Source organism: Xenopus tropicalis, chromosome 9, assembly GCF_000004195.4.
Source record: "Xenopus tropicalis strain Nigerian chromosome 9, UCB_Xtro_10.0, whole genome shotgun sequence".
Lineage (NCBI taxonomy): Eukaryota > Metazoa > Chordata > Amphibia > Anura > Pipidae > Xenopus > Xenopus tropicalis.
Window position 1 is genome coordinate 5925798 of NC_030685.2, and position 24657 is coordinate 5950454.

A 24657-nucleotide genomic window follows, 5' to 3' on the forward strand; every position below is an offset into this window, starting at 1 on the left:
ACAGAGAAAAGGGAATCATTTAACCTTGAAATATTATCCTTATCATTTACAGTAGGGGGTACATTATCCCTTATAATACATGAGTGATACTCAGAGTTCCCTGTATAACTCAGCCTGCAGCCTTGTGCCTTTATATGGGCACAGAACCCCTCAGTGACTGCTAATATCCTTATCATTTACAGTAGGGGGTACATTATCCCTTATAATACATGAGTGATACTCAGAGTTCCCTGTATAACTCAGCCTGCAGCCTTGTGCCTTTATATGGGGGGCACAGAACCCCTCAGTGACTGCTAATATCCTTATCATTTACAGTAGGGGGTACATTATCCCTTATAATACATGAGTGATACTCAGAGTTCCCTGTATAACTCAGCCTGCAGCCTTGTGCCTTTATATGGGCACAGAACCCCTCAGTGACTGCTAATATCCTTATCATTTACAGTAGGGGGTACATAATCCCTTATAATACATGAGTGATACTCAGAGTTCCCTGTATAACTCAGCCTGCAGCCTTGTGCCTTTATATGGGGGGCACAGAACCCCTCAGTGGCTGCTAATATCCTTATCATTTACAGTAGGGGGTACATTATCCCTTATAATACATGAGTGATACTCAGAGTTCCCTGTATAACTCAGCCTGCAGCCTTGTGCCTTTATATGGGGGGCACAGAACCCCTCAGTGACTGCTAATATCCTTATCATTTACAGTAGGGGGTACATTATCCCTTATAATACATGAGTGATACTCAGAGTTCCCTGTATAACTCAGCCTGCAGCCTTGTGCCTTTATATGGGCACAGAACCCCTCAGTGACTGCTAATATCCTTATCATGTACAGTAGGGGGTACATTATCCCTTATAATACATGAGTGATACTCAGAGTTCCCTGTATAACTCAGCCTGCAGCCTTGTGCCTTTATATGGGCACAGAACCCCTCAGTGACTGCTAATATCCTTATCATTTACAGTAGGGGGTACATTATCCCTTATAATACATGAGTGATACTCAGAGTTCCCTGTATAACTCAGCCTGCAGCCTTGTGCCTTTATATGGGCACAGAACCCCTCAGTGACTGCTAATATCCTTATCATGTACAGTAGGGGGTACATTATCCCTTATAATACATGAGTGATACTCAGAGTTCCCTGTATAACTCAGCCTGCAGCCTTGTGCCTTTATATGGGCACAGAACCCCTCAGTGACTGCTAATATCCTTATCATTTACAGTAGGGGGTACATTATCCCTTATAATACATGAGTGATACTCAGAGTTCCCTGTATAACTCAGCCTGCAGCCTTGTGCCTTTATATGGGGGGCACAGAACCCCTCAGTGACTGCTAATATCCTTATCATTTACAGTAGGGGGCACATTATCCCTTATAATACATGAGTGATACTCAGAGTTCCCTGTATAACTCAGCCTGCAGCCTTGTGCCTTTATATGGGCACAGAACCCCTCAGTGACTGCTAATATCCTTATCATGTACAGTAGGGGGTACATTATCCCTTATAATACATGAGTGATACTCAGAGTTCCCTGTATAACTCAGCCTGCAGCCTTGTGCCTTTATATGGGGGGCACAGAACCCCTCAGTGACTGCTAATATCCTTATCATTTACAGTAGGGGGTACAGTATCCCTTATAATACATGAGTGATACTCAGAGTTCCCTGTATAACTCAGCCTGCAGCCTTGTGCCTTTATATGGGCACAGAACCCCTCAGTGACTGCTAATATCCTTATCATTTACAGTAGGGGGTACATTATCCCTTATAATACATGAGTGATACTCAGAGTTCCCTGTATAACTCAGCCTGCAGCCTTGTGCCTTTATATGGGCACAGAACCCCTCAGTGACTGCTAATATCCTTATCATTTACAGTAGGGGGTACATTATCCCTTATAATACATGAGTGATACTCAGAGTTCCCTGTATAACTCAGCCTGCAGCCTTGTGCCTTTATATGGGGGGCACAGAACCCCTCAGTGACTGCTAATATCCTTATCATTTACAGTAGGGGGTACATTATCCCTTATAATACATGAGTGATACTCAGAGTTCCCTGTATAACTCAGCCTGCAGCCTTGTGCCTTTATATGGGGGGCACAGAACCCCTCAGTGACTGCTAATATCCTTATCATTTACAGTAGGGGGTACAGTATCCCTTATAATACATGAGTGATACTCAGAGTTCCCTGTATAACTCAGCCTGCAGCCTTGTGCCTTTATATGGGCACAGAACCCCTCAGTGACTGCTAATATCCTTATCATTTACAGTAGGGGGTACATTATCCCTTATAATACATGAGTGATACTCAGAGTTCCCTGTATAACTCAGCCTGCAGCCTTGTGCCTTTATATGGGCACAGAACCCCTCAGTGACTGCTAATATCCTTATCATTTACAGTAGGGGGTACATTATCCCTTATAATACATGAGTGATACTCAGAGTTCCCTGTATAACTCAGCCTGCAGCCTTGTGCCTTTATATGGGCACAGAGCCCCTCAGTGAGTGCTAATATCCTTATCACTTACAGTAGGGGGTACATTACCACCTATAATACAGCAGATATAGCTATGAAATATCTTTATTTACAGTTATTTCCAGTCCAGCAGAGAAATGTGCCCATAAATAGTATATTATATTATTAGGAGACAATCACATTTATATAATTTCTTTACAAAGAAATTTTGGTTCTCGGTTCTTCTCGCAGCTCAGAGTTGAGGTATTTCAGTTGTGTTTCACTGGTGGTTCCTCAGTGGTTGAATTGACTGATGATCCCATTCTGTCGTTGGCCACACCTCCTATGGGTAGAACAGCCTCATCACTGTTTGGAGTAGGAGGACTATCCCATTGGGGTGAGAGGTTTATCTAAAGTGGTCCTGGTATAGTCACTTCTGGCATCTCCATTCTCTAGTCAATAAGTCATTACCAATATGGTCTCCTCGTGGGAGTGGGAACCTTCTGTTGTGACTGCTTTGGGCTCATTCTGGTTGTGGTGGGTACACTGTTGCCCCACCTGTTTGTGGCGTTGGCCTTATAACTCTCGGTGTGTGAAGATGGAACAGTGGAAGCCTCTCTTCTGACCGGTATAGAGTCATTTCTCCAGTAGGTGTCCATGTCTTTTGGTGGGATCACCTCCAGGATCCAGGACAGCTTGGAGCTCACCGCTGTAAAGTTACCAGGACACAGGGGTTGATTGGATTTTGCTCTGGAACTGCTGATCCCAAAAAGCAACCAAGGCCCTCCAGACTGAAGCTGGCACACAAGGGGCGCCCCGGAGTCACCCTATAGGGATAGAACCAAGGAGGAGTTGTTACAGAGAGCAGGACTTTGGTCTTCATCAGAGTTCAACAAGGAGAGGACAACCTTAATCTAATGCCTAAAGTGAATGTTCCCCATTTACACTTCTATTTGCCACTCATCAAGGTGACACTGGAATATTATATCCAGATAACGGACTCCGACAATTGGAAAAAGATTGCCTTGTAAGGGACGTTCTGAAGTTGCCCACCCGTAGCTCCATATCTTCTCTTCAATGCTGGTTCCAACAGCACATTCTCCGGTCTCAGCTGAGCTTAGGGACCATACATATAGGACATATAGATATATACAATATACAGTTGATACACCTACGCTTAACTTCTCAACTACAACCCAGATCATCCCAACTACACCCAAAAAGTTGGCCCAACAAGGTCAGAAGATAAGGACATTGAGGACCTGGATCATTATATATGGCTGCTGGACCCTTTAACCTTTCCCAGTAGTTCTTACCAGACAGGCATATTTCTTGCCCTTCTTCCCTGCTGCACACAGTGGGGTTTCTCTTCTTGGGTTGCTCTGGTTCCTCCGAGTCCCACACTCCTTTGGGTCCAGTAGAGACACTTGCAGCGCTCTCAGAGAGGCAGAAGAGGGGTCCCCTTGGGAAGGCAATACAAGATGAACTTAATAAGATCTCTAACACCCAACACAGATGTATTGTACGCAATTGAGTGTGAGAAGGTTCTTACCAAAGCTCTGAAGTGTTTCCCAGCCGGTGACCAGGCATCGTTTGGCTTGGGCCAGGGACACGTCAGAGGGTGGGCAGATAGGTTGGATATAGTCGCTGTAGGTGACCCCGTAGTAGGTCTCTAACAAGGCCAGGTCATTATCACCTGCTGCAGGGCCATACTCAGGGTGCAACACCACCCGCTTGACCGCCCGCATTATCTGGTGAGGGTTCCATCCACCTTGTTGATGCTTGCCCAGATGCACAGAGTAGTCACTAGGGGGCACAAGACTGCAAGTAACAGTAGGGTACTGGTTAGTACTGGCCGGCAGTGGGGCACATTGGCACTGACTCCACCCAACTAAGTCAGTTTCTTACCTGGACACACAGTGAGCAGCAGTGAGCACCCAGGTTTCAGCGATCAGCACCCCGGAACAGACGTGGAATCCATACTGCTGGATACTAACCTGCCACGGCCAGGCCGCCTCGGTGGCTTTGTTAAGGAGGGCAAGGCTAGGGGAGGCCACGGAATGGCCACAGCCTGCAACATAAGGGTTAAAAGCAAGATGTATCATTTGTGTTGGATGGATAGATAGATAGACAGATAGATGATAGATAGATAGACAGATATAGATAGACAGACAGATATAGATAGACAGACAGATAGACAGACAGATAAACAGACAGAGAAACAGACAGATATAGATAGATAGACAGATAGACAGTTATAGATAGATAGATAGATAGATAGATAGATATAGATAGATAGATAGATAGATAGATAGATAGATAGATAGATAGACAGATATAGATAGACAGACAGATATAGATAGACAGACAGACAGATATAGATAGATAGATAGACAGACAGACAGATATAGATAGATAGATAGACAGACAGACAGATATAGATAGATAGATAGATAGATAGATAGAGATAGACAGACAGATAGATAGACAGATGGCCTGGCCCGTCTGGACATTGCCTGGTATCCTGGTGGGCCAGTCTATCTGTCTGTCTATCTATCTGTCTGTCTATCTATATCTGTCTGTCTATATATCTATCTATATCTGTCTGTTTGTCTATCTATCTATCTATCTATCTATCTATCTATCTATCTATATCTGTCTATCATGGGTGGCTGGGGTGTCTTGGCCTGGCCCATCTGGACATTGCCTGGTATCCTGGTGGGCCAGTCTATCTGTCTGTCTATCTATCTGTCTGTCTATCTATATCTGTCTGTCTATATATCTATCTATATCTGTCTGTTTGTCTATCTATCTATCTATCTATCTATATCTGTCTATCATGGGTGGCTGGGGTGTCTTGGCCTGGCCCATCTGGACATTGCCTGGTATCCTGGTGGGCCAGTCTATCTGTCTGTCTATCTATCTGTCTGTCTATCTATCTATCTATATCTGTCTGTTTGTCTATCTATCTATCTATCTATCTATCTATATCTGTCTATCATGGGTGGCTGGGGTGTCTTGGCCTGGCCCATCTGGACATTGCCTGGTATCCTGGTGGGCCAGTCTAAGACACCCCAGCCACCCATGATAGACAGATATAGATAGATAGATAGATAGATAGATAGATAGATGATAGATAGATAGATAGACAGATAGATGATAGATAGATAGATAGATAGATAGATAGATAGATAGACAGACAGACAGATAGATAGATAGATAGATAGATAGATAGATAGATAGATAGCCAGACTGGCCCACCAGGATACCAGGCAATGCCCAGACGGACCAGGCCAAGACACCCCAGCCACCCATGTACATGTCCCACCTATGGAAGATCCCTCCGAGCATCTCTCAGAGTCCAGCTCCTGAGGGGGCGTCTCTTTCTGCAGGCTGAAGAAGGCATCCCGCGTGATTGTGGAGATCCAGTTCTCATAATCGCTGAGCTTTGTATAAACCCCAGGCAGCGCCTTCCCTCTTCTCTCCTGGCAGCTCCCTGCAAAGCTCTGCACCCCCACCAGGAACCATGTCCCACTCTCGTTACACACCAGGGGCCCCCCAGAGTCGCTCTGCAGAGGAGACAGGGTACCCAATCATGGAACAATTCCCATTCATCTGTTTTTGTTTCACCAACTTGCAATAAGAAGTTCTAGTGTTGTAATATTCTCATCTCACCAGTAGAGGCCGCCCTCACACTGATCTGGGCAGTAGATACCTTACGCCCAATGACAACATTACAGTCACCAAATTAGCCTCTCGCTCTGTATTTATTTCTTTTCAAGGAATTGAGATGTTCTTCTGGGCTGTGGTGACTTCTCTCTAAGCTGAGAGTCCATTAACCCCATGGAAACAAAGGGGGGCTGTTCCTGCTGAACTGTGCTTGCTACAGAGCATACCTAGTCTTGTACTAAGGATATTCCAAGGACACACCCCCAATGATGGCCAACTATCCCCTGTTGGTGACTAGGCCATGCCATCTTTCTATCTCCTTATAAAATGATTACGGTGTAGTATCTAGTGTAGGGCTACGGAATGAGAGATGGAGACAATAATATACAGCTACAGTCCCACCATTATTATTTATAATTTCCGCCCCCCCCCAGCACCTATACACTCACCAAGCACTGGCCCTCCTGCTGTGCGGCACAAAGCATGCTGGGTAGGACAGACACGCTGGCATTGGTGGTGCCTGGTTTACTGTAAATACAGTTACACTTGTTTGGTCCAATCAGCTCCACCGATGCTCCTTTGGGGGGTCCCATCTTTCCATCTGAAAGGCAAGACGTGAATGGACATTAGTGGGATCGGCGCTCCCTGCCTGCCCAGGTTTACTGAGCCACCGAAAGATGTTGCGAAACTACAACTCCCAGAATCCCATGGGTACCTGGACATCTGGAGAGCATCTACTCTAAGATGGACAGTTGTAGAGAGCAGAAGACCTGGAAATCATCATGTGAGCTCTGTGGGCAACACTGACGTCAAGCTCCAAGGAGCAAAGGATTATGGGACTGTGCCATAGAATTGTATTTAACTTATGACTTGATGTCCCTGGGTTGCCCAACAACTTGCCCAACATCACATTGTAATATGGTCCAGCCCATGACAGCATTGTTCTAGAACATCCTTGAACACCCAAAGACCTAGAATTGTTCAACAACACATGAACCCAGAGTCCCAGCCTCCTCACCTGGGTGGGGTCCATCCCGTCCTGTGTGCCAACAAGTAGCGCCATAAAGCAGTCGGTGGGAGGCGCGGGGCAGGCAGACCGGAAGGGTATAGGGTCCAAAAGAAGCGGGGCGTGTCAGCTGAAGGAGGGCAATATCTTTCCCGTTCTCCGTGGAGACGTAGGCCCCATGCAGGGTGATCTTCTGCACAGGTGTTTCCTTCACGGCCGGGGTTCCAGGGGCCAACACCACTGACCAATCAAAAGGAGAGTCTGAAGAGAGGGTGCTGTGGTGGCAATGGGAAAAAAGACTTAACTCAATCAAAGTGGTGCTGCTATTCCTATCTACCAAGCTGTCCAGGCTCCCTTTCTGTCAGCTGGGGGGGTCCCTCAAATGACATTTGTACTTCACCCAAAGTGCCCCACCCACTGAGACTCCAGATAGTTAGAATCCCTAAGACCAGGGATCCCCAACCATTGGCTTGCGAGCAACATGTGGCTCCCCAACCCCTTGGATGATGCTCCCAGTGGCCTCAAAGTAGGTGCTTATTTTTGAATTTCTGGCTTGGGGGCACATTTTGGAGGCCAAACAGAGCCTCCTGTAGGCTGCCAGTGCACACTGGGCTGCCCTTTTTGGGCACCTACTTTGAACTTTTTCATGCTTGTGTTGCTCCCCAGCATTTTTAAAAATGTTGGGGGGCCCCTGCCTTAGACCAAAGAAAAAGCATGGTAAGCGGACCAATGGCCTTTGTTTTTAAACATGATGGAATAAAGTTTGAGTTTTTACAAGATCCCTCAGAGTCCGGAATGCTTGTCGTCCTTTTCAAAAATTTGGTAAGCGGACCAATGAGACTCATCTGTATATCTCCATGGCCATCCCCACGGTTTCCTCTGCCCCATCCTACCTCTATCCCACCTGCTCCTTACCCCGTGAAGCAGTGCGCTGCTGTGACCACCCAGTTGGCAGAGATAAGGGTCCCACCACACATCCTGCGGCCATCTTTGTGCAGATCCACCTGCCATGGCCAGACTCCTGGACTGCGTGGGTCAGAACCTTGTATTTCAATGATGCCACAGCCTGTAAAAAAGAATGAAAGTTGAATTAAACTGTAGCATATCCATAGGATCTAACAAGGTTCTCCTACAGGTTCCCAGCTGAGGAACTGACCTCCTATAGGTCCTCAGTGGTTGAAGGGCCCACAGTTGTAGAACTGTGGGCCCTTCAACCCCTGAGGACCTGGAGGAGGTCAGTTCCTCGGCTGGGAACCTGCTCTAGGTCCTTAGTGGTTGAAGGGCCCACAGTTGTAGAACTGTGGGCCCTTCAACCCCTAAGGACCTGGAGGAGGTCATTTCCTCGGCTGGGGACCTGCTCTAGGTCCTTAGTGGTTGAAGGGCCCACTGTTGTAGAACTGTGGGCCCTTCAACCACTGAGGACCTAGAGGAGGTCAGTTCCACGGCTGGGAACCTGCTCTAGGTCCTTAGTGGTTGAAGGGCCCACAGTTGTAGAACTGTGGGCCCTTCAACCACTGAGGACCTAGAGGAGGTCAGTTCTTCGGCTGGGAACCTTCACAAGAACCTTGTTCCCATAGGTTTGAAAGTTGTACGGGTATAACATTTTATCCTTAATAGGACAATATATTGTATATCCTTCTGGTCACCTGAGCTCCTGGTGCTGAGGAGATCACTGCAACTGTCTGTGTCCACATCATCTCTCACATCAATGGTCTGAGGAGAAAAGGATGCTTCAGAGCCAACCTTCTGCTTAATCCAGTCCTGGTACAGGGACACGGCGGTGAGAACTGTGGGGCTATCACGCAAATGGCACCCTTGGGAGAAGCTGATGACACCAGCAAGGAACCAGGCTCCATCTTCTTGACATACCACTGGGCCTCCAGAGTCACCCTGGGAAGAGTGAGTTGAGGAAAGGTAAGAAGGAGTATTGTGTGGATCTCCAATCATGATGTCACATAGTTGGTTGATGATGTCACTTACCAGGCAGGGTCCCTTCTCGCCATCGCTCTCTGCGGCACACAGCATGCTGGGCAAGGTGGCGTTGGTTAGCTCTGGTCTGCCATGGGAGTTATAGATACAGTTGCATGTCTTGTATCCAATCAATGTCTGAGTCACTTTCTGTAGGGACCTCTTGCTGTCCAAGGGCACTAGGTGGAGGAGCAGTATGATTAAACTGGCAGTGAGTGGCGAAATTGTATGAGGGGGTCACAATTTGGGGGGAAGAAGCAGCCTGGGAAGAGTAGGTAGAAAGAGGGAACCATAAACTATATAATAAGATTCCTTTCTCTGTGCTTTGCCCCTTTCTCACCTCCTGGTGCAACGTCTTGGAGTCCAAGCGCCCAGCAGGTTCTGCGCAGCCGGAACCTATGTTGGACCTCTGGCAGGCAAACGGGAGAGACGAAACTCGTGAACGTCACTGGTTTGGCCAGTTTTATCAACGCCAGGTCATGGCCATCCAAGAAGTGTATGTAGTCTTCATGCAACAGGATCTGAGATGCCTTCAGGATGAGCGTTGATCTCTCAGGGGGTCCTCCTACTCTAGAACTACCCAGCTGTATAGTCCAGGATTCTGGGGTCCGTAAAGACAAGTCCCTACGTGGGGAGATAAGGAAATATTATATATCGTATGACAAAGTACATTGGGCCACATCATCAACTCCTCTATCCTCTCATAGGCTGATCTGGTGGACCTTCTACTATTAGTGAATCCCACTGAACTCATAGAAATACATTCTTATTGGTGGATTGCCATTGCAAAACAACTTGTTTTGTAAGGGTGAACTGCCCCTTTAAAGCCATTAGGATAGTCGTTACCCAGCAGCCCGACTCAGAGTGAGTCACCTCCACCGGCCTCTTGGATGTTTTCCACGTCTCAGTGACTAATAACTCATTAAAGGCAAAGGCAGAGCGAATGACACACTTGAGATGGTGGAACAGATCCAGCAACTCTCCCTGAGGTTATTCCACTCTTGCAACATGATGGTTCCCAGACTTCAGCAGAGGTTTGTGGGAAATGTAGTAAAGGGGTGTCTTGGGAGCCACTGCTTGCAGATCTAAGGACTTCAAAGGCTTCAAAGGCAGTAAACTTAATTAACGAGTCTTATGCAATCCTGTGACATCACCGTCTCAGACTGCGCTCATTGGCCACGTCTCTTGTTGGGGTTTCAGGGTGGTGGGAAGTTGGGGGGGTGCGCCTTTGTAATGTTGGGTAATAGCTGCCCACTCCTAGTGGAACCACAGACCAGGGCCGGAACTAGGGGTAGGTAGGAAAGTAGGCACCCACCTTGGGTGCAGTGGGGTGGGGCAAGATTAATGGGGGGTTGTGCAAACTGGGGGAGGTGCAGCTACGTAATGTTGGGTAATAGCTGCCCACTTCTGGTGGAACCACAGACCAAGGTCAGAACTAGGGGTAGGTAGGCAGGTAGGTGCCCACCTTGGGTGCAGTGGGGTGGGGCAAGAGTAATGGGGGTTGTGCAAACTGGGGGGGGGTGCACCTACATAATGTTGAGTAATAGCGGCTCACTCCCAGTGGAACCACAGACCAGGGTCGGAACTAGGGGTAGGTAGGAAAGTAGGCACCCACCTTGGGTGCAGTGGGGTGAGGCAAGATTAATGGGGGGTTGTGCAAACTGGGGGAGGTGCAGCTACGTAATGTTGAGTAATAGCTGCCCACTCCCAGTAGAACCACAGACCAGGGCTGGAACTAGGGGTAGGTGGGCAGGTAAGTACCCACCTTGGGTACAGGGGGTGGGGCAAAATTAATGGGGGGTTGTGTAAACTGGGGGAGGTGCACCTACAAAATGTTGAGTAATAGCTGCCCACTCCCAGTAGAACCACAGACCAGGGCCGGAGCTAGGGGTAGGTAGGCAGGTAGGTACCCACCTTGCAGTGGGGTGCGGCAAGATTAATGGGGGGCTTAATTAATTAACGGGGGATGTTGAACTTACCCATCAAAGCAATGTGCGGCGGTGAGGATGTAGTCGTTGGAAATGAGGCTCCCCCCGCAGTACGGCTTCCCCAGGTAGTGCAACATGGCGTACCAAGGCCACTCGCCCGGGTAGGTGTCGCTCCCGCCATAAATGCGGCTCTGTGGCCCTTGCCTCCCGCACACTGCAGGCAGTTGGAAAGCACAGGGAATTAAAGGCAAACTATACCACAATATCGGTCTCTATAGAAATAGATGGAGTAAAACTGCTTACATCAAAAAACCGTTTCATCTACATAAACCGTTTCCATTTAAAGTACCAGGCTCCGCCCCCTGGGATCATAGGAGTCACAGTGCACACAAACAAGCCAAGGCACACATACATGCTAGGCCCCATCAGCCAATGAATGGGCAGAGTTCTGCCTTTTGCTCCCACACTACTTCCTGTTACAGTTAGAGCTGCATCACTTCCTGTCAGCTGATCTCTGAGGGAGCACACAGCCCATCACAAAATGGCGGCTCAAGGGAAAGGATGTAAAAGGGCAATATTTACTGATATATATATTCCAGTTTGGGGAGATTCTTTAATAGGTGTTGGGTAAGTATTCATTCTGGGGGGATAGATTTCCTTCAAAGGGGAAAGTTAACCGCATTTCCCGGCTTCGACGCGGCCCAGCAGAAATCCACGGGGGATGGGCTGATGGACCGCGATGGACTTTTTGCCCACCCCTGATGCAGAGAGTGATATTCTGAGACAGTTTGCAATTGGTCTGCATTTATTATTATTTGTAGTTTTATAGTTATTTCAATGCTCATACATAAAATGGCCTTACCTGCTGCTGCTGATTGGTGGAACCCTGTAGAGAGAAAGGGCAGATGGGTCAGTGCTGCCAGCCCCCCCTGCTGGTGTATTTGGTACTACTGGGGAGCATCAGCCCCACGGATTGTTTGGCTTGGATCTATCTATTTTCTCTCTATATTTCTATCTATACAGTATCTATCTATCTTTTTCTATACAGTATCTATCTTTTTCTATACAGTATCTATCTATCTATCTATCTATCTTTTTCTATACAGTATCTATCTATATTTTTCTATACAGTATCTATCTATCTTTTTCTATACAGTATCTATCTTTTTCTATACAGTATCTATCTATATTTTTCTATACAGTATCTATCTATCTTTTTCTATACAGTATCTATCTTTTTCTATACAGTATCTATCTATCTTTTTCTATACAGTATCTATCTTTTTCTATACAGTATCTATCTATCTATCTATCTTTTTCTATACAGTATCTATCTATATTTTTCTATACAGTATCTATCTTTTTCTATACAGTATCTATCTATATTTTTCTATACAGTATCTATCTATCTATCTATCTATCTATCTTTTTCTATACAGTATCTATCTATTTCTATCTATATTTTTCTATACAGTATCTATTTCTATCTTTTTCTATACAGTATCTATCTATCTATCTATCTATCTTTTTCTATACAGTATCTATCTATCTTTTTCTATATAGTATCTATCTATCTATTTCTATCTACCTTTTTCTATACAGTATCTATCTATCTATCTTTTTCTATACAGTATCTATCTATCTATTTCTATCTATCTTTTTCTATACAGTATCTATCTATCTATCTATCTATCCTTTTCTATACAGTATCTATCTATCTTTTTCTATACAGTATCTATCTATCTATCTATCTATCTTTTTCTATACAGTATCTATCTATCTTTTTCTATACAGTATCTATCTATCTTTTTCTATACAGTATCTATCTATCTATCTATCTATCTATCTATCTATCTCTTTCTATACAGTATCTATCTATCTTTTTCTATACAGTATCTATCTATCTTTTTCTATACAGTATCTATCTATCTATCTGTCTTTTTTCTATACAGTATCTATCTATCTATCCATCTATCTATCATCTTGTTCTATACAGTATCTATCTATCTATCTATCTATCTATCATCTTTTTCTATTCAATATCTATCTATCTATCTATCTATCTATCTATCTATCTATCTAACATCTATTTATATCTACCTATCCATCTATCTATCTATGTATCATCTTTTTCTATACAGTATCTATATATTTCTATCTATCTATCTATCTATCTATCTATCTATCTATCTATCTATCTATCTATCTATATCTACCTATCCATCTATCATCTTTTTCTATACAGTATCTATATATTTCTATCTATCTATCTATCTATCTATCTATCTATCTATCTATCTATCTATCTATATCTACCTATCCATCTATCATCTTTTTCTATACAGTATCTATCTACCTATCCATCTATCTATCTGTCTATCTATCTATTTATATCTATCTGTCTATCTATCTGTCTGTCTGTCTATTTATCGATCGATTGACCCAGGTGTGGGATCTGTTATCTTGAAACCCGTTATCCAGAAAGCTCCAAATTACAGGAAGGCCATCTCCCATAGACTCAATTTTAATGAAATACTAACTAAGATAAATTAATCGTAATTGTAGGCAAACCACTCCTGTGGGGTTTAATTAATGTTTAAACAACTATTTAGTAGCCTTATAGTAAAGCGATTGACAGAAAAGGGTGGGAGACCCCTAGTCTGGAAAACCCCAGGTCCCGAGCATTCTGGATAACAGGTCCCACACCTACATACATATTAAAGGGGTTGTTCACCTTTGAGTTTATTTTTAGTATGATGTAGAGAGTGATATTCTGACATAATTTGCAATTGGTCTTCATTCTTTATTATTTGTAGTTTTTCAGTTATTTCATATAAAGATCAGCTTCCCAGTTTGAAGTTTCAGCAGCTATTTGGTTGCTAGGATTCAAGTTACCTTAGCAACCAGGGTGTAGTTTGGATGAGAGGCTGGTACATGAATAGGGGAGGGGCTGAATAGAAAACACAGTAATAATAACAATAAAACTGGAGCCTCACAGAGCAATAGTTCCTTGTTGCCGGGGTCAGTGACCCCCGTTGGAAGAAGAAGGCAATTTATTCAAAAACAATAATAAATAAATAATGAAGACCAATTGCTTAGAATGGCAATTCTATACTAAAGGTTGACATAAAGGTGACCCCCCCACTTTAAAGTTTTATAGATTCTGTATCCCGCCACTAGGTGGGGCAGCAAGCACTCTGTGCCCAGATCTTTGTAATATGGCATTGCTGCAAAGCCCACACAGACTGGCACAGACAGATCCTTGCCCGGTCACTATACCGGGACTGTGTCTCGTTTAAGTGTAAGAGTGCAAGCTCTGCGCGCTAGCCATCCCAACAATGACTTACCCAGGCACCAACACACCACGGCGGCAGTGATAATAATCCGTATTCCTCGGGTAGCGCCCATATTGGCCGCCCGCAGTCCCTTGCTGGTTTCCTAGGGTGTCCTACATAGAAACAGTCTCTTTCATTGGCCCGTGACTGTCTCTTTGCTCTGTGAGACTGTCTCTCAGTGTGAGTGCCATGCATCAGGGCGCCGGTGCTGCATATAAAGCTCTAGGCACAGCCACGCCCTTGGCTCCTCCCAGAATTCCTCTGTGTCTCCTCACATCCAGGTTATTCCTGCGCCAAACGTGATCCCAATGCTGTCGCCGGTGAGGAGTCAGGGGCGGCTCATCCTCTTCCTCAGCCTCAAACCGCTTCCTATGACACCAAATACACAGAGTATCATGGTTTTTATGGCCCTGTGGCCCTTGTGACAGAGTCATGTGACCCGTCGGTGCCGTGGTTCCTATTTATGGGGCTGTTACATTTGCACTGAGACACTCGTATTTACTAACACAGGACAGTGTGTGCGTCGCTATGGAATTTGCATAGTAACCTCATAGCAACACTGGCCCAGGCCTATGGCAGTTTTGAGTCCTGTCAGGCAGCCTTTATGGGTTTATGTAATAAAAGGCCCTAAGTTTGCCCAGTAACCCATAGCAACCAATCAGCAGATAGAATTTACTGGACACCTGTTTAAAAGCAAAACATCTTATTGGTTGCTATGGGTTACTGCTCCTGAGCAGTTCCTTCTCCAGAGCAGAGTGCTCTCGTTATTCAGTGAGATACCCCCGTAGTTAGGCAGAGTGCTCTCGTTACCCAGTGAGATACCCCCATATTTAGGCAGAGTGCTCTCGTTACTCGGTGAGATACCCCCGTAGTTAGGCAGAGTGGTCTCGTTACTCGGTGAAATACCCCCATAGTTAGGCAGAGTGCTCTCGTTACTCGGTGAGATACCCCCGTAGTTAGGCAGAGTGCTCTCGTTACTCGGTGAGATACCCCCGTAGTTAGGCAGAGTGCTCTCGTTACTCGGTGAGATACCCCCGTAGTTAGGCAGAGTGCTCTCGTTACTCTGTGAGATACCCCCGTAGTTAGGCAGAGTGCTCTCGTTACTCGGTGAGATACCCCCGTAGTTAGGCAGAGTGCTCTCGTTACTCGGTGAGATACCCCCGTAGTTAGGCAGAGTGCTCTCGTTACTCGGTGAGATACCCCCATAGTTAGGCAGAGTGCTCTCGTTACTCGGTGAGATACCCCCGTAGTTAGGCACAGTGCTCTCGTTACTCGGTGAGATACCCCAGTAGTTAGGCAGAGTGCTCTCATTACTCGGTGAAATACCCCCGTAGTTAGGCAGAGTGGTCTCTTTACTCGGTGAGATACCCCCATAGTTAGGCAGAATGGTCTCGTTACTCTGTGAGATACCCCCATAGTTAGGCAGAGTGCTCTCTTTACTCGGTGAGATACCCCCGTAGTTAGGCAGAGTGCTCTCGTTACTCGGTGAGATACCCCCGTATTTAGGCAGAGTGCTCTTGTTACTCGGTGAGATACCCCTATAGTTAGGCAGAGTGCTCTCTTTACTCGGTGAGATACCCCCGTAGTTAGGCAGAGTGCTCTCTTTACTCAGTGAGATACCCCCGTAGTTAGGCAGAGTGCTCTCTTTACTCGGTGAGATACCCCCCGTAGCTACGCAGAGCGCTTGGGGTGGAGGTGGTGCCCCTAACTGCCCTTCCAAGTGACTGGAACCTCCCTGGGCACCCCACTTCTGCGTCAGGGTGGCTACAAAATGCAACGTACATCAGGAAACATTGAAACTCCCATGTACCCCCAGCCCAAAACTCATTGCGTTCCTGGGGGATTAACTCTTTTGGAATGTACCCCCTTCTGCACTCACCCAAGGATATTCCATAGAGTCTTGGGAAAGTGAAACCCTGAATAATATCCAGGTAATGGAAAATAATCGTATGTATGTAACATGGCTACATCACAGGGGTAATTAACGATGCTGTAAACCATGTGCAGAGCGGTGAGTCAGGAGTGTATGCGGCTCGTTAAGCAGGAATGACATTAATTAGCATTGCTCTGTTTGTGAAATTCCTAATACACGTTAAGTAATGATTTCCCGGAGTGTCAAACCAAAGCACATGTAACCCAGCTCTCCCTATAGATCCCCTATGTACTAACGAGTTGGGTCGCACTTCCTCTCCAGGTCGGATACAGTAAATGCAAGATTTGTGCCCTTCTAGTCTACAATGTCGACTCCAACTCAAATCCCTATATTCATTTTCCTTCCCCCTGGGACAAAACTGGTGCAAACGACCCTCCACCAAGACCGAAGGACCTTCTAGATCAGCAGAACATTTCTTTACTGTAAGATGAGTGAAGGTCCCAGACTTTCCCATGAGGAATATAGTGGAGAGGATTTTTTTGGGCGACAGGGGTCAATAGAGGAACTGGGGTGTCCTTCGAGCAAGATCATGAATGGCATTTTGAACGAGGAGACCATCTCATCATTTGTATGCGAAGGTGAAGGAACCCACTTTGGCCAATAACATTTCCATTTTACACCCTACAGGCTAAAGCCACTGGAAATTGAAGCAAGGAAGGGCATACCCGAGGCAGCCTATGGGAAAACCTTCATTTTTATAGCAGTATGTATGTATGTATGTATATCTTTATTTATAAAGTGCTACTTATGTACCCAGCGCTGTACAGTAGATACATTAATACAAACAGGGGGTTATTAAGATAATAATAGATAAATACAAAGTATAACAATAAATACAAGATACAGTTGCAATAAGATAAGAGTCAAAAACACAAGATGATGGAGGTCCCTGCCCCGTAGAGCTTACAATCTATATGGGAGGGTAACTTACAGACACAAGTAGGCAAATATAAGGGCTGTAGGTCACAGTGGGTGACAGTACAATATAAGTGCCAGTTCCCAGATCAGGTGCTGGGCGAGTGCCCCAATAGGGAGTCTTTAAGTTTAGTTTTAAAAAGACTGATGGAGGATTCTCTCCGGAGGAAATCAGGGGGGGCATTCCCAATGTGAGGGGCAGCAGGGCAGAAACCAAACGATTGCTCTGCGAGGAACGAAGGAATCGGCCATGAACGTACGGAGACACAAGGGAAGAGATGGAGTGAGGAGCAGAGGAGTTGGCCAGGAACGTACGGAGACACAAGGGAAGAGATGGAGTGAGGAGCAGAGGAGTTGGCCAGGAACATACGGAGACACAAGGGAAGAGATGGAGTGAGGAGCAGAGGAGTTGGCCAGGAATGTACGGAGACACAAGGGAAGAGATGGAGTGAGGAGCAGAGGAGTTGGCCAGGAACGTACGGAGACACAAGGGAAGAGATGGAGTGAGGAGCAGAGGAGTTGGCCAGGAACGTACGGAGACACAAGGGAAGAGATGGAGTGAGGAGCAGAGGAATGGAGGGAAGGTTAAGAGAAGGAGTTTGTAAGATATTCTCTGTTTAATAGGAGCCATGATAAGGACTTTAGCAGGGGAAGGCCCTGAACTCTCCTGGGTGAGAAGAGCAGAATTCTGGCAGAAGTATTTAATATAGACTGCAGGGGGGAAAGATGGGAGTTAGGGAGGCCGGTTAGTAGCAGGTTACAGTAGCCCAGTCGGGATAGGATGAGAGCATGCATGAGCAGCCTAGCTGTTGCAGTAGAAAGAAAGGGACGGATTTTGGCAATATTGCGTAAGAAAAAGTGACAGGTTTTGACAGTGGTGTTAGTATGGTCAGAGAAGGAGAGACTGGAGTCAAAGATCCCCCCAAACAACGTGCCAAATCGTCGGGGTTGATGAGGGTGCCATCAATAGAGATAGAAAAGGGGGGGGGGGTAGGACCAAGCTTAAGCTGGCCATACACGCACCGGTACTATCGTACAAAACCTCGTTTCGTACGATATTCGGTGCGTGTATGGCATGTCGGCGAGTCGACCGATATCGCAGGAAGCTGCTGATATCGGACGACTCGCCGATCGGCCAGGTTAGAAAATTTTGATCGGGTGCCATAGAAGGCGCCTGACCAAAATCTGCCGTCAGGGCTGAATCGGCAGAAGGAGGTAGAAATCCTATTGTTTCTACCTCCTTATCTGCTGTTTCAGCCCTGACTGTGTGTGGCGGATCTGACGATGTTTTGTGCGACCGATGGTCGCACGAAACATCGTCAGATTGCCACGTGTATGGCCAGCTTAAGGCGGAAAGATCATTAGTTCAGTTTTTGTTAGGTTCAGGTTGAGGTGGCGTTGGTTCATCCAATTGGAGATAGCTAGGAGGCAGTTAGAGATAGCTAGGGGCAGTTAGAGATAGCTAGGGGGCAGTTAGAGATTTGACTCTCAGTTTCAACTGTTAACGAAGGGGTCGAAAAGTAAATTTGGGTTTCATCAGCATACAGATAATATTTAAAGCCAAATGAACGAATAAGATCTCCCATAGACAGCGTGTAAAGGGAGAACAACAACGGCCCAAGTACAGAGCCTTGGGGTACCCCCACATTAAATAGAGAACCTTGGGGTACCCCCACATTAAGTACAGAGCCTTGGGGTACCCCCACATTAAGTACAGAGCCTTGGGGTACCCCCACATTATGTACAGAGCCTTGGGGTACCCCCGCATTATGTACAGAGCCTTGGGGTACCCCCACATTATGTACAGAGCCTTGGGGTACCCCCGCATTAAGTACAGAGCCTTGGGGTACCCCCACATTAAGTACAGAGCCTTGGTGTACCCCCGCATTAAGTACAGAGCCTTGGGGTACCCCCGCATTAAGTACAGAGCCTTGGGGTACCCCCACATTAAGTACAGAGCCTTGGGGTACCCCCACATTAAGAGGAACTGGAGATGAGGTCCTGTTACCATAGGAGACAGTGAGGGAACAGTTAGAGAGGTAGGAAGAGATCCAGGATGCAGCCTGACTACGGAGACCAATCGAATGCAGAATTTGCATCAGGAGGGAGGGGCCGAACGTATCAAACGCAGCCGATAGATCTAGGAGGATTAGTATGGAAAAGTGACCATTGGCTTTGGCAACCTGAAGATCGTTCGTAACTCTGCACAAGGCCGTCTCAGTAGAGTGCGCAGGCCGAAAGCCAGATTGCAGCGGGTCCAATAAATGATGTGCATTAAGAAAGTTAGTGATACGGGAGAAGACAATACGCTCTAAGATTTTGGAGGCAAGCGGCAAAAGCGAGACAGGACGGTAGTTAGAGAGACAGGACGGGTCCAGCTTGGCCTTTTTAAGGATAAGCTTGACACAGGCCAGTTTGAATGAAGAGGGGAAACTTCCAGAAGACAGAGAAGAGTTGAAGATGTGAGTAAGAGCCGGAGTAATTTCAGCAACACAGTGGACCAGTTTGTCTGTAAGAAGCCCCAATGTAGGCAGAGAAGCGCCCACTACTCCATGTTGCCTGCCCAGTTCTAACACTAACAGATCTACAGTATGTTGTGCAAACTTGAATCTCCACCACGTTAGTCCCCACCAGTTGGTGATGGGAAGACTATTTCATGTACTACCTTCTTCCTGTCCCTTTCCAGTAGGCTTCATATTGTGTCCCATATAGTGATGTTCAAACATGAAGGTCAAAATTGGGCAAATGTCTGAACCCTAGTGCTTCATGTATGGGCAGATTATGTCATGTTTAGAAGATAACATAGATCACAGGAGTACTTGGACAGCTGGTTTTGGCCAGGGATAAACAGCCACATAGGGGATGGGACTCTGGTTCCTTTCCTTCTCTTATGAATTAACTCAAACAGGGTTTTGGAAAATGTGAACCGAATGGATCTGTGCCTTTTGTCATCCTTACTCTATTTTACTGCTAATTCCGTGAAGGAGTCATGGCTCAGAGATGAAGGAAGCAGAGGATTAATCTTCCTATTATGTAGTTCTTTCCTGTATTACATGAGCAGATATTTCCCAGAGTGCTGTGCCCACTGGTCTCTTTCCTGCTGCTTTATCTTTCTACACGGTGGACTCCAAGAAGGTTTCATTGCCATCGTGGTGATTTCAGAAGAACTGTAGAGACACCGATGCAGAGTTATTGACTTCTAGTGACCCCCAACTCTTTTCTACCCAATATACTTGGGAAGAGATTCTGGCATGTAATCGAAGTTCCTTGTAGAACCTACACTGGCGCTGATTAGAGAAGACTTCTAGGCACTTAGGTGAAGTGGTTGCAAAAGAAATGTTCACTAGATCATTTCATGTACAGCACTGAGTATACAAGTAGCACTATATCCATAATCCTCTGGAACCAGGCACCTTCCCTAGGGAGTAGCTACTGCCAGCCATGCACTCTTCTGTAACCCTTTATCAAAGGGCAGGCCCTCAAGTGTCTGTAACTAGTAAACTCTTTCCTGAGATGCTCTAGAACCAGGTACCTTCCGTTGGGAGATTCTATTGCTGTGTCCTCTTCTCTAACTCTCTACCACTGGGCAGGTCCTCAAGTGTCTGTAACTAGTAAACTCTTTCCTGAGATACTCTAGAACCAGGTACCTTCCGTAGGGAGATGCTATTGCTGTGTCCTCTTCTCTAACTCTCTACCACTGGGCAGGTCCTCAAGTGTCTGTAACTAGTAAACTCTTTCCTGAGATACTCTAGAACCAGGTACCTTCCGTAGGGAGATGCTATTGCTGTGTCCTCTTCTCTAACTCTCTACCACTGGGCAGGTCCTCAAGTGTCTGTAACTAGTAAACTCTTTCCTGAAATACTCTAGAACCAGGTACCTTCCGTAGGGAGATGCTATTGCTTTGTCCTCTTCTCTAACTCTCTACCACTGGGCAGGTCCTCAAGTGTCTGTAACTAGAAAACGCCCTCCTGAGATACTCTAGAACCAGGTACCTTCCGTTGGGAGATGCTATTGCTGTGTCCTCTTCTCTAACTCTCTTCCACTGGGCAGGTCCTCAAGTGTCTGTAACTAGTAAATGCCCTCCTGAGATACTCTAGAACCAGATACCTTACATAGGGCATAGCTACTTGTATGTGCTCTTTTCAACTTTACCACTGGGTATGTCCTCAAGTGTCTGTTTGCCTACTAATCTCTCTCCTGAGATACTCTAGAACAGTGATCACCAACCAGTGGCTTGTGAGCAACATGTTGCTCCCCAAACCATTGGATGTTGCTACCAGTGGCCTGATGAGTTCTCCCTGAAGACTCTGCTCTTTCCAGGCCTGGCCTTGGTTCTTGGTTTTCTGTCCTGCATCAATGAGCTTTCTGAATGAGGGCAGAATGACTGCATATAATTGTCTATGTTCTATCTTAAACTACACAATATGAGACGTTTGGCCAAAATCTCATTACAAAACCAAGCCAATAATTATGAAGTTAGTCCTCTTTGCACCTAGAACATCCCTAACTCCCTACATTTCTACTAGATCTTGGAACATTGTTGGTGGAATTAGCTTCCACTCCTCTATGTAAGAGGTTGGGCACTGATCAGGCCTGGCTCCTAGATGGGGGGATCCAGTTCATCCCCAGGTGTTGAGTTGGGTTGAGGCCACTCTGTGCAGGTCAGTCAGGTTCTTCCACTTCTGCAGCCCATTTTGTATGGACCTGGATTTATACAGGGGACCTTATTGTCCTAAAACAAGAAAGAACCTTCCCCCAAACCATTGGCTGATACTACAAAGCCCAAAATGGTGGCACCTGAGTCATCAATGATGGGTTATACAGCCAATTTCATCATTAGAAGGGGTTTCCACCTATTTTTGCCCAAATAGTGTAACTTATTATATTCCGACTGCTATGGAGGAAGCATCTAAACATTGGGTTACCAGCAAGCGCTCTATCCTTTCTGAATGCACTAAGGCTTTAGTGCCCTGTTCCCTTAAACTGCCGCCCCAGTGGGGTAATAGTCTGGAGTAAAAAACCCCATGGGAACAGAGCAGGTATGAGGCATAAAGAGCGGCAATCCGTCCATTCGTGCCCTCAGCACATTCCTTAGCCATGTCTCATCTCTCATGGAGCTTCCTTGCCAAGTGGTTTCTTCCTCCCTGGGGATATTCGAAGCAGATTAATGAATCAAGCTAAATCTAAATATAGTAATATCAATACCTCATTGTTGGCCACCTCTAAATATAGAGCTGCTACTTAATGTCTCCGAGGAACAATTATGAAATGAGAACTGTATCAACAAGGAAGAGAAGCCAGGAACCAAGGCGTGAAACCACCCCAAAGATGAATGACTCACGGGGGCTGATTTCAGGCCATCACTCGTTCCTATTGCCCCATTCTTGGGTTCACAGAGGTGTTTAGGTCAATTATTACTTAAAACAGAGGTTACAGTCGTTACAAGGCCTGCAGTATTAGAGTATTAAAAACTAACTAAGCAGCTGTTCAGGCAAGTACAATGGCAAATGAAAGCCGCCTGAAACGACTACATCATGACCTGATAGGCTCATTTCTAGGTGGTTTGGCCAATCAGCAGCACTGATGTGCCTAGGGGGACGATGCTAAGCCTCTTTTCGGGGGAACAGTACAAACGACAAGATTAACCCATATGACTCTAAAAGGGACAATGCCTTCTTACCCAATACTCCAGGACACAGGGTTCCAGATTTAGTTTAGCTGAACGCTAATGATTTGGTCCCAAAACTAGGTGTCTGTACATGGGCCAATAAAAACCGCCCATGTATGGGGCCCTCAGACAGGCCTACCCAACTGTCATCTGGCTGAAAATTGGGCATATGTTGGACACGGTTGAAAAATCCTGTTGGCCTTACACTATAAGATGCGCTTGTTTGGCAAGATCTTTCCACCCATATGCCCACCTAAAGTGGATGAAATTGGAGTAATCCGATCCAATTAAGGTGGCCATACACGGGCCGATTGTAGCTGCCGATATGGGTCCCTCAGATCGATTCGGCAGCTTATTGACCCGTGTAGGGGCACAAAAGACGGGCCTGCCCGACCGATATCTGGCCTGAAATTGGGCAGGTATCGATCAGGCAGGTTAAAAGATTTAGTCGGATCGGGGACTGTATCGGCTCGGTGATGCGGGCCCCCGAACTGAATGCGCCCATTACCGTCGTTATAATTCGATAGTTTGGCCCCAGGGCTAAACGATCAAATTAGCCTAAATTTGCCCAATATCGCCCACCAGAGGTGGGGATATCGGGAGAAGATCTGCTCGCTTGGCGACCTCGTCAAGCGAGCGAATCTTAACGTGTATGGCCACCTTTACAATGAGAAGAATAGGACCTGTCAGAGCAAGGACCACATCATTGAGCCGATATGGTCCCCAATCCAATGGCAAAATCAAACCTGCCTGATCGACATCTAGCCAATTTTAGGCCAGATATCGGCTGGGTAGGCCCATTGGGGGTCCCCATACATGGGAGATAATGTTCCAAATCGGTCTGAAGGACCTGAATCTGCGAGGTAGTCCTCGTCCCGACTGCCTGTAATGAGGTCAAACGATTGGATCAATCTGATATCAGCCATCTCAAGGTAGGCACATCAGGGAAAGATCCGATCGTTTGGCAACCTCGTCAATCGAGTGGATCTTTCAGTGTATAGTTCTGGATTGGGTAGATCCCAGCAGGACTGAGCACTGTATTCAATCGACCCTATGGGTCTACTGAAACCCAGGCACATAAAAGTAAGGATTCTGACTGGCTCCAAGCCAAAGCAAAATTGCATGTTAAATTCAACTTAGGGTCCATATTACACAGTAATCTATGACAGAAACCAGGGACAGCTACAGTGACACCCAGTGGCCAGTGTGTGTATTGCATCCTTCTTGGTTGCCGGTATCAGCCACTGGCCCATTTGCTGCCAGCAAGGGCTGTAAACTGATTGGCGACTCTATGTCCAGAGAATGGAAATTATAAGACGGTAATGGCGCTGCTGTACAGAGAAGCGAGTGGAGCCTTTGGCTGGTGAAGACCATAAAATCCATCATTGAAGGCTGAATTCAGCCGAGGGAAACATATAATACGGTTTGGAATAGTATAGCCCTACAGCGCCACCCAGCGGGCAATAGCTGAAAGGCACCGTCTAACGATAAACCTACACTAAATACTAGGGGACAGAAAAGGCCGCAGTTTTTCTTTCTTTTCAATCCTTTATTTACGTGAAGGGGCTTTTACAAAAAAAAACCCAGAAAATCTCACAAGCCACATTGTTGACATCGGAAAAACATTTAAAAAAAAGAAAACAAAGTACAGAAACGCAAATGAAAGTCCCGTTACCCCATTGTCGGACGGGGCGGGATCAACCAACGTGAAATGATTGTCAAACTCAAACCTGGTTAGTGAAACGAGCGGCCCTCCGGCCTGTCACC

The 24657-nt window shown here is 46.1% G+C and overlaps 1 protein-coding gene across 1 annotated transcript; it reads right to left on the reverse strand.

Moving 5' to 3' along the window:
- Positions 1 to 2576: 2576 nt before the first annotated feature.
- On the reverse strand, positions 2577 to 14976 carry LOC101733979 (serine protease 53). The gene is made up of 14 exons (XM_031893649.1): positions 14387 to 14976; positions 11902 to 11925; positions 11091 to 11253; positions 9452 to 9735; positions 9124 to 9290; positions 8790 to 9033; positions 8059 to 8209; positions 7156 to 7418; positions 6587 to 6738; positions 5797 to 6037; positions 4377 to 4539; positions 4021 to 4289; positions 3785 to 3930; positions 2577 to 3295 (listed from the first exon to the last, which is right to left on the reverse strand). The coding sequence occupies exons 1-14, from the start codon at positions 14445 to 14447 to the stop codon at positions 2936 to 2938; spliced, it is 2688 nt and encodes an 895-aa protein (XP_031749509.1). The 5' UTR covers positions 14448 to 14976; the 3' UTR covers positions 2577 to 2935.
- Between the last annotated feature and the right edge of the window lie 9681 nt (positions 14977 to 24657).

Bases quoted from the DNA above. Each gene is read 5' to 3' on its own strand.
- LOC101733979 (XM_031893649.1), bottom strand. From the start codon at position 14,447: ATGGGCGCTACCCGAGGAATACGGATTATTATCACTGCCGCCGTGGTG. The intron at 9,736-11,090 runs GTAAGTTCAACA...CTCCCCACGTAG, and splicing joins GCCGCACATTGCTTTGATGG to GGACTTGTCTTTACGGACCC. The intron at 6,739-7,155 runs GTGAGGAGGCTG...CTTGCCTTTCAG, and splicing joins ACGGGATGGACCCCACCCAG to ATGGAAAGATGGGACCCCCC.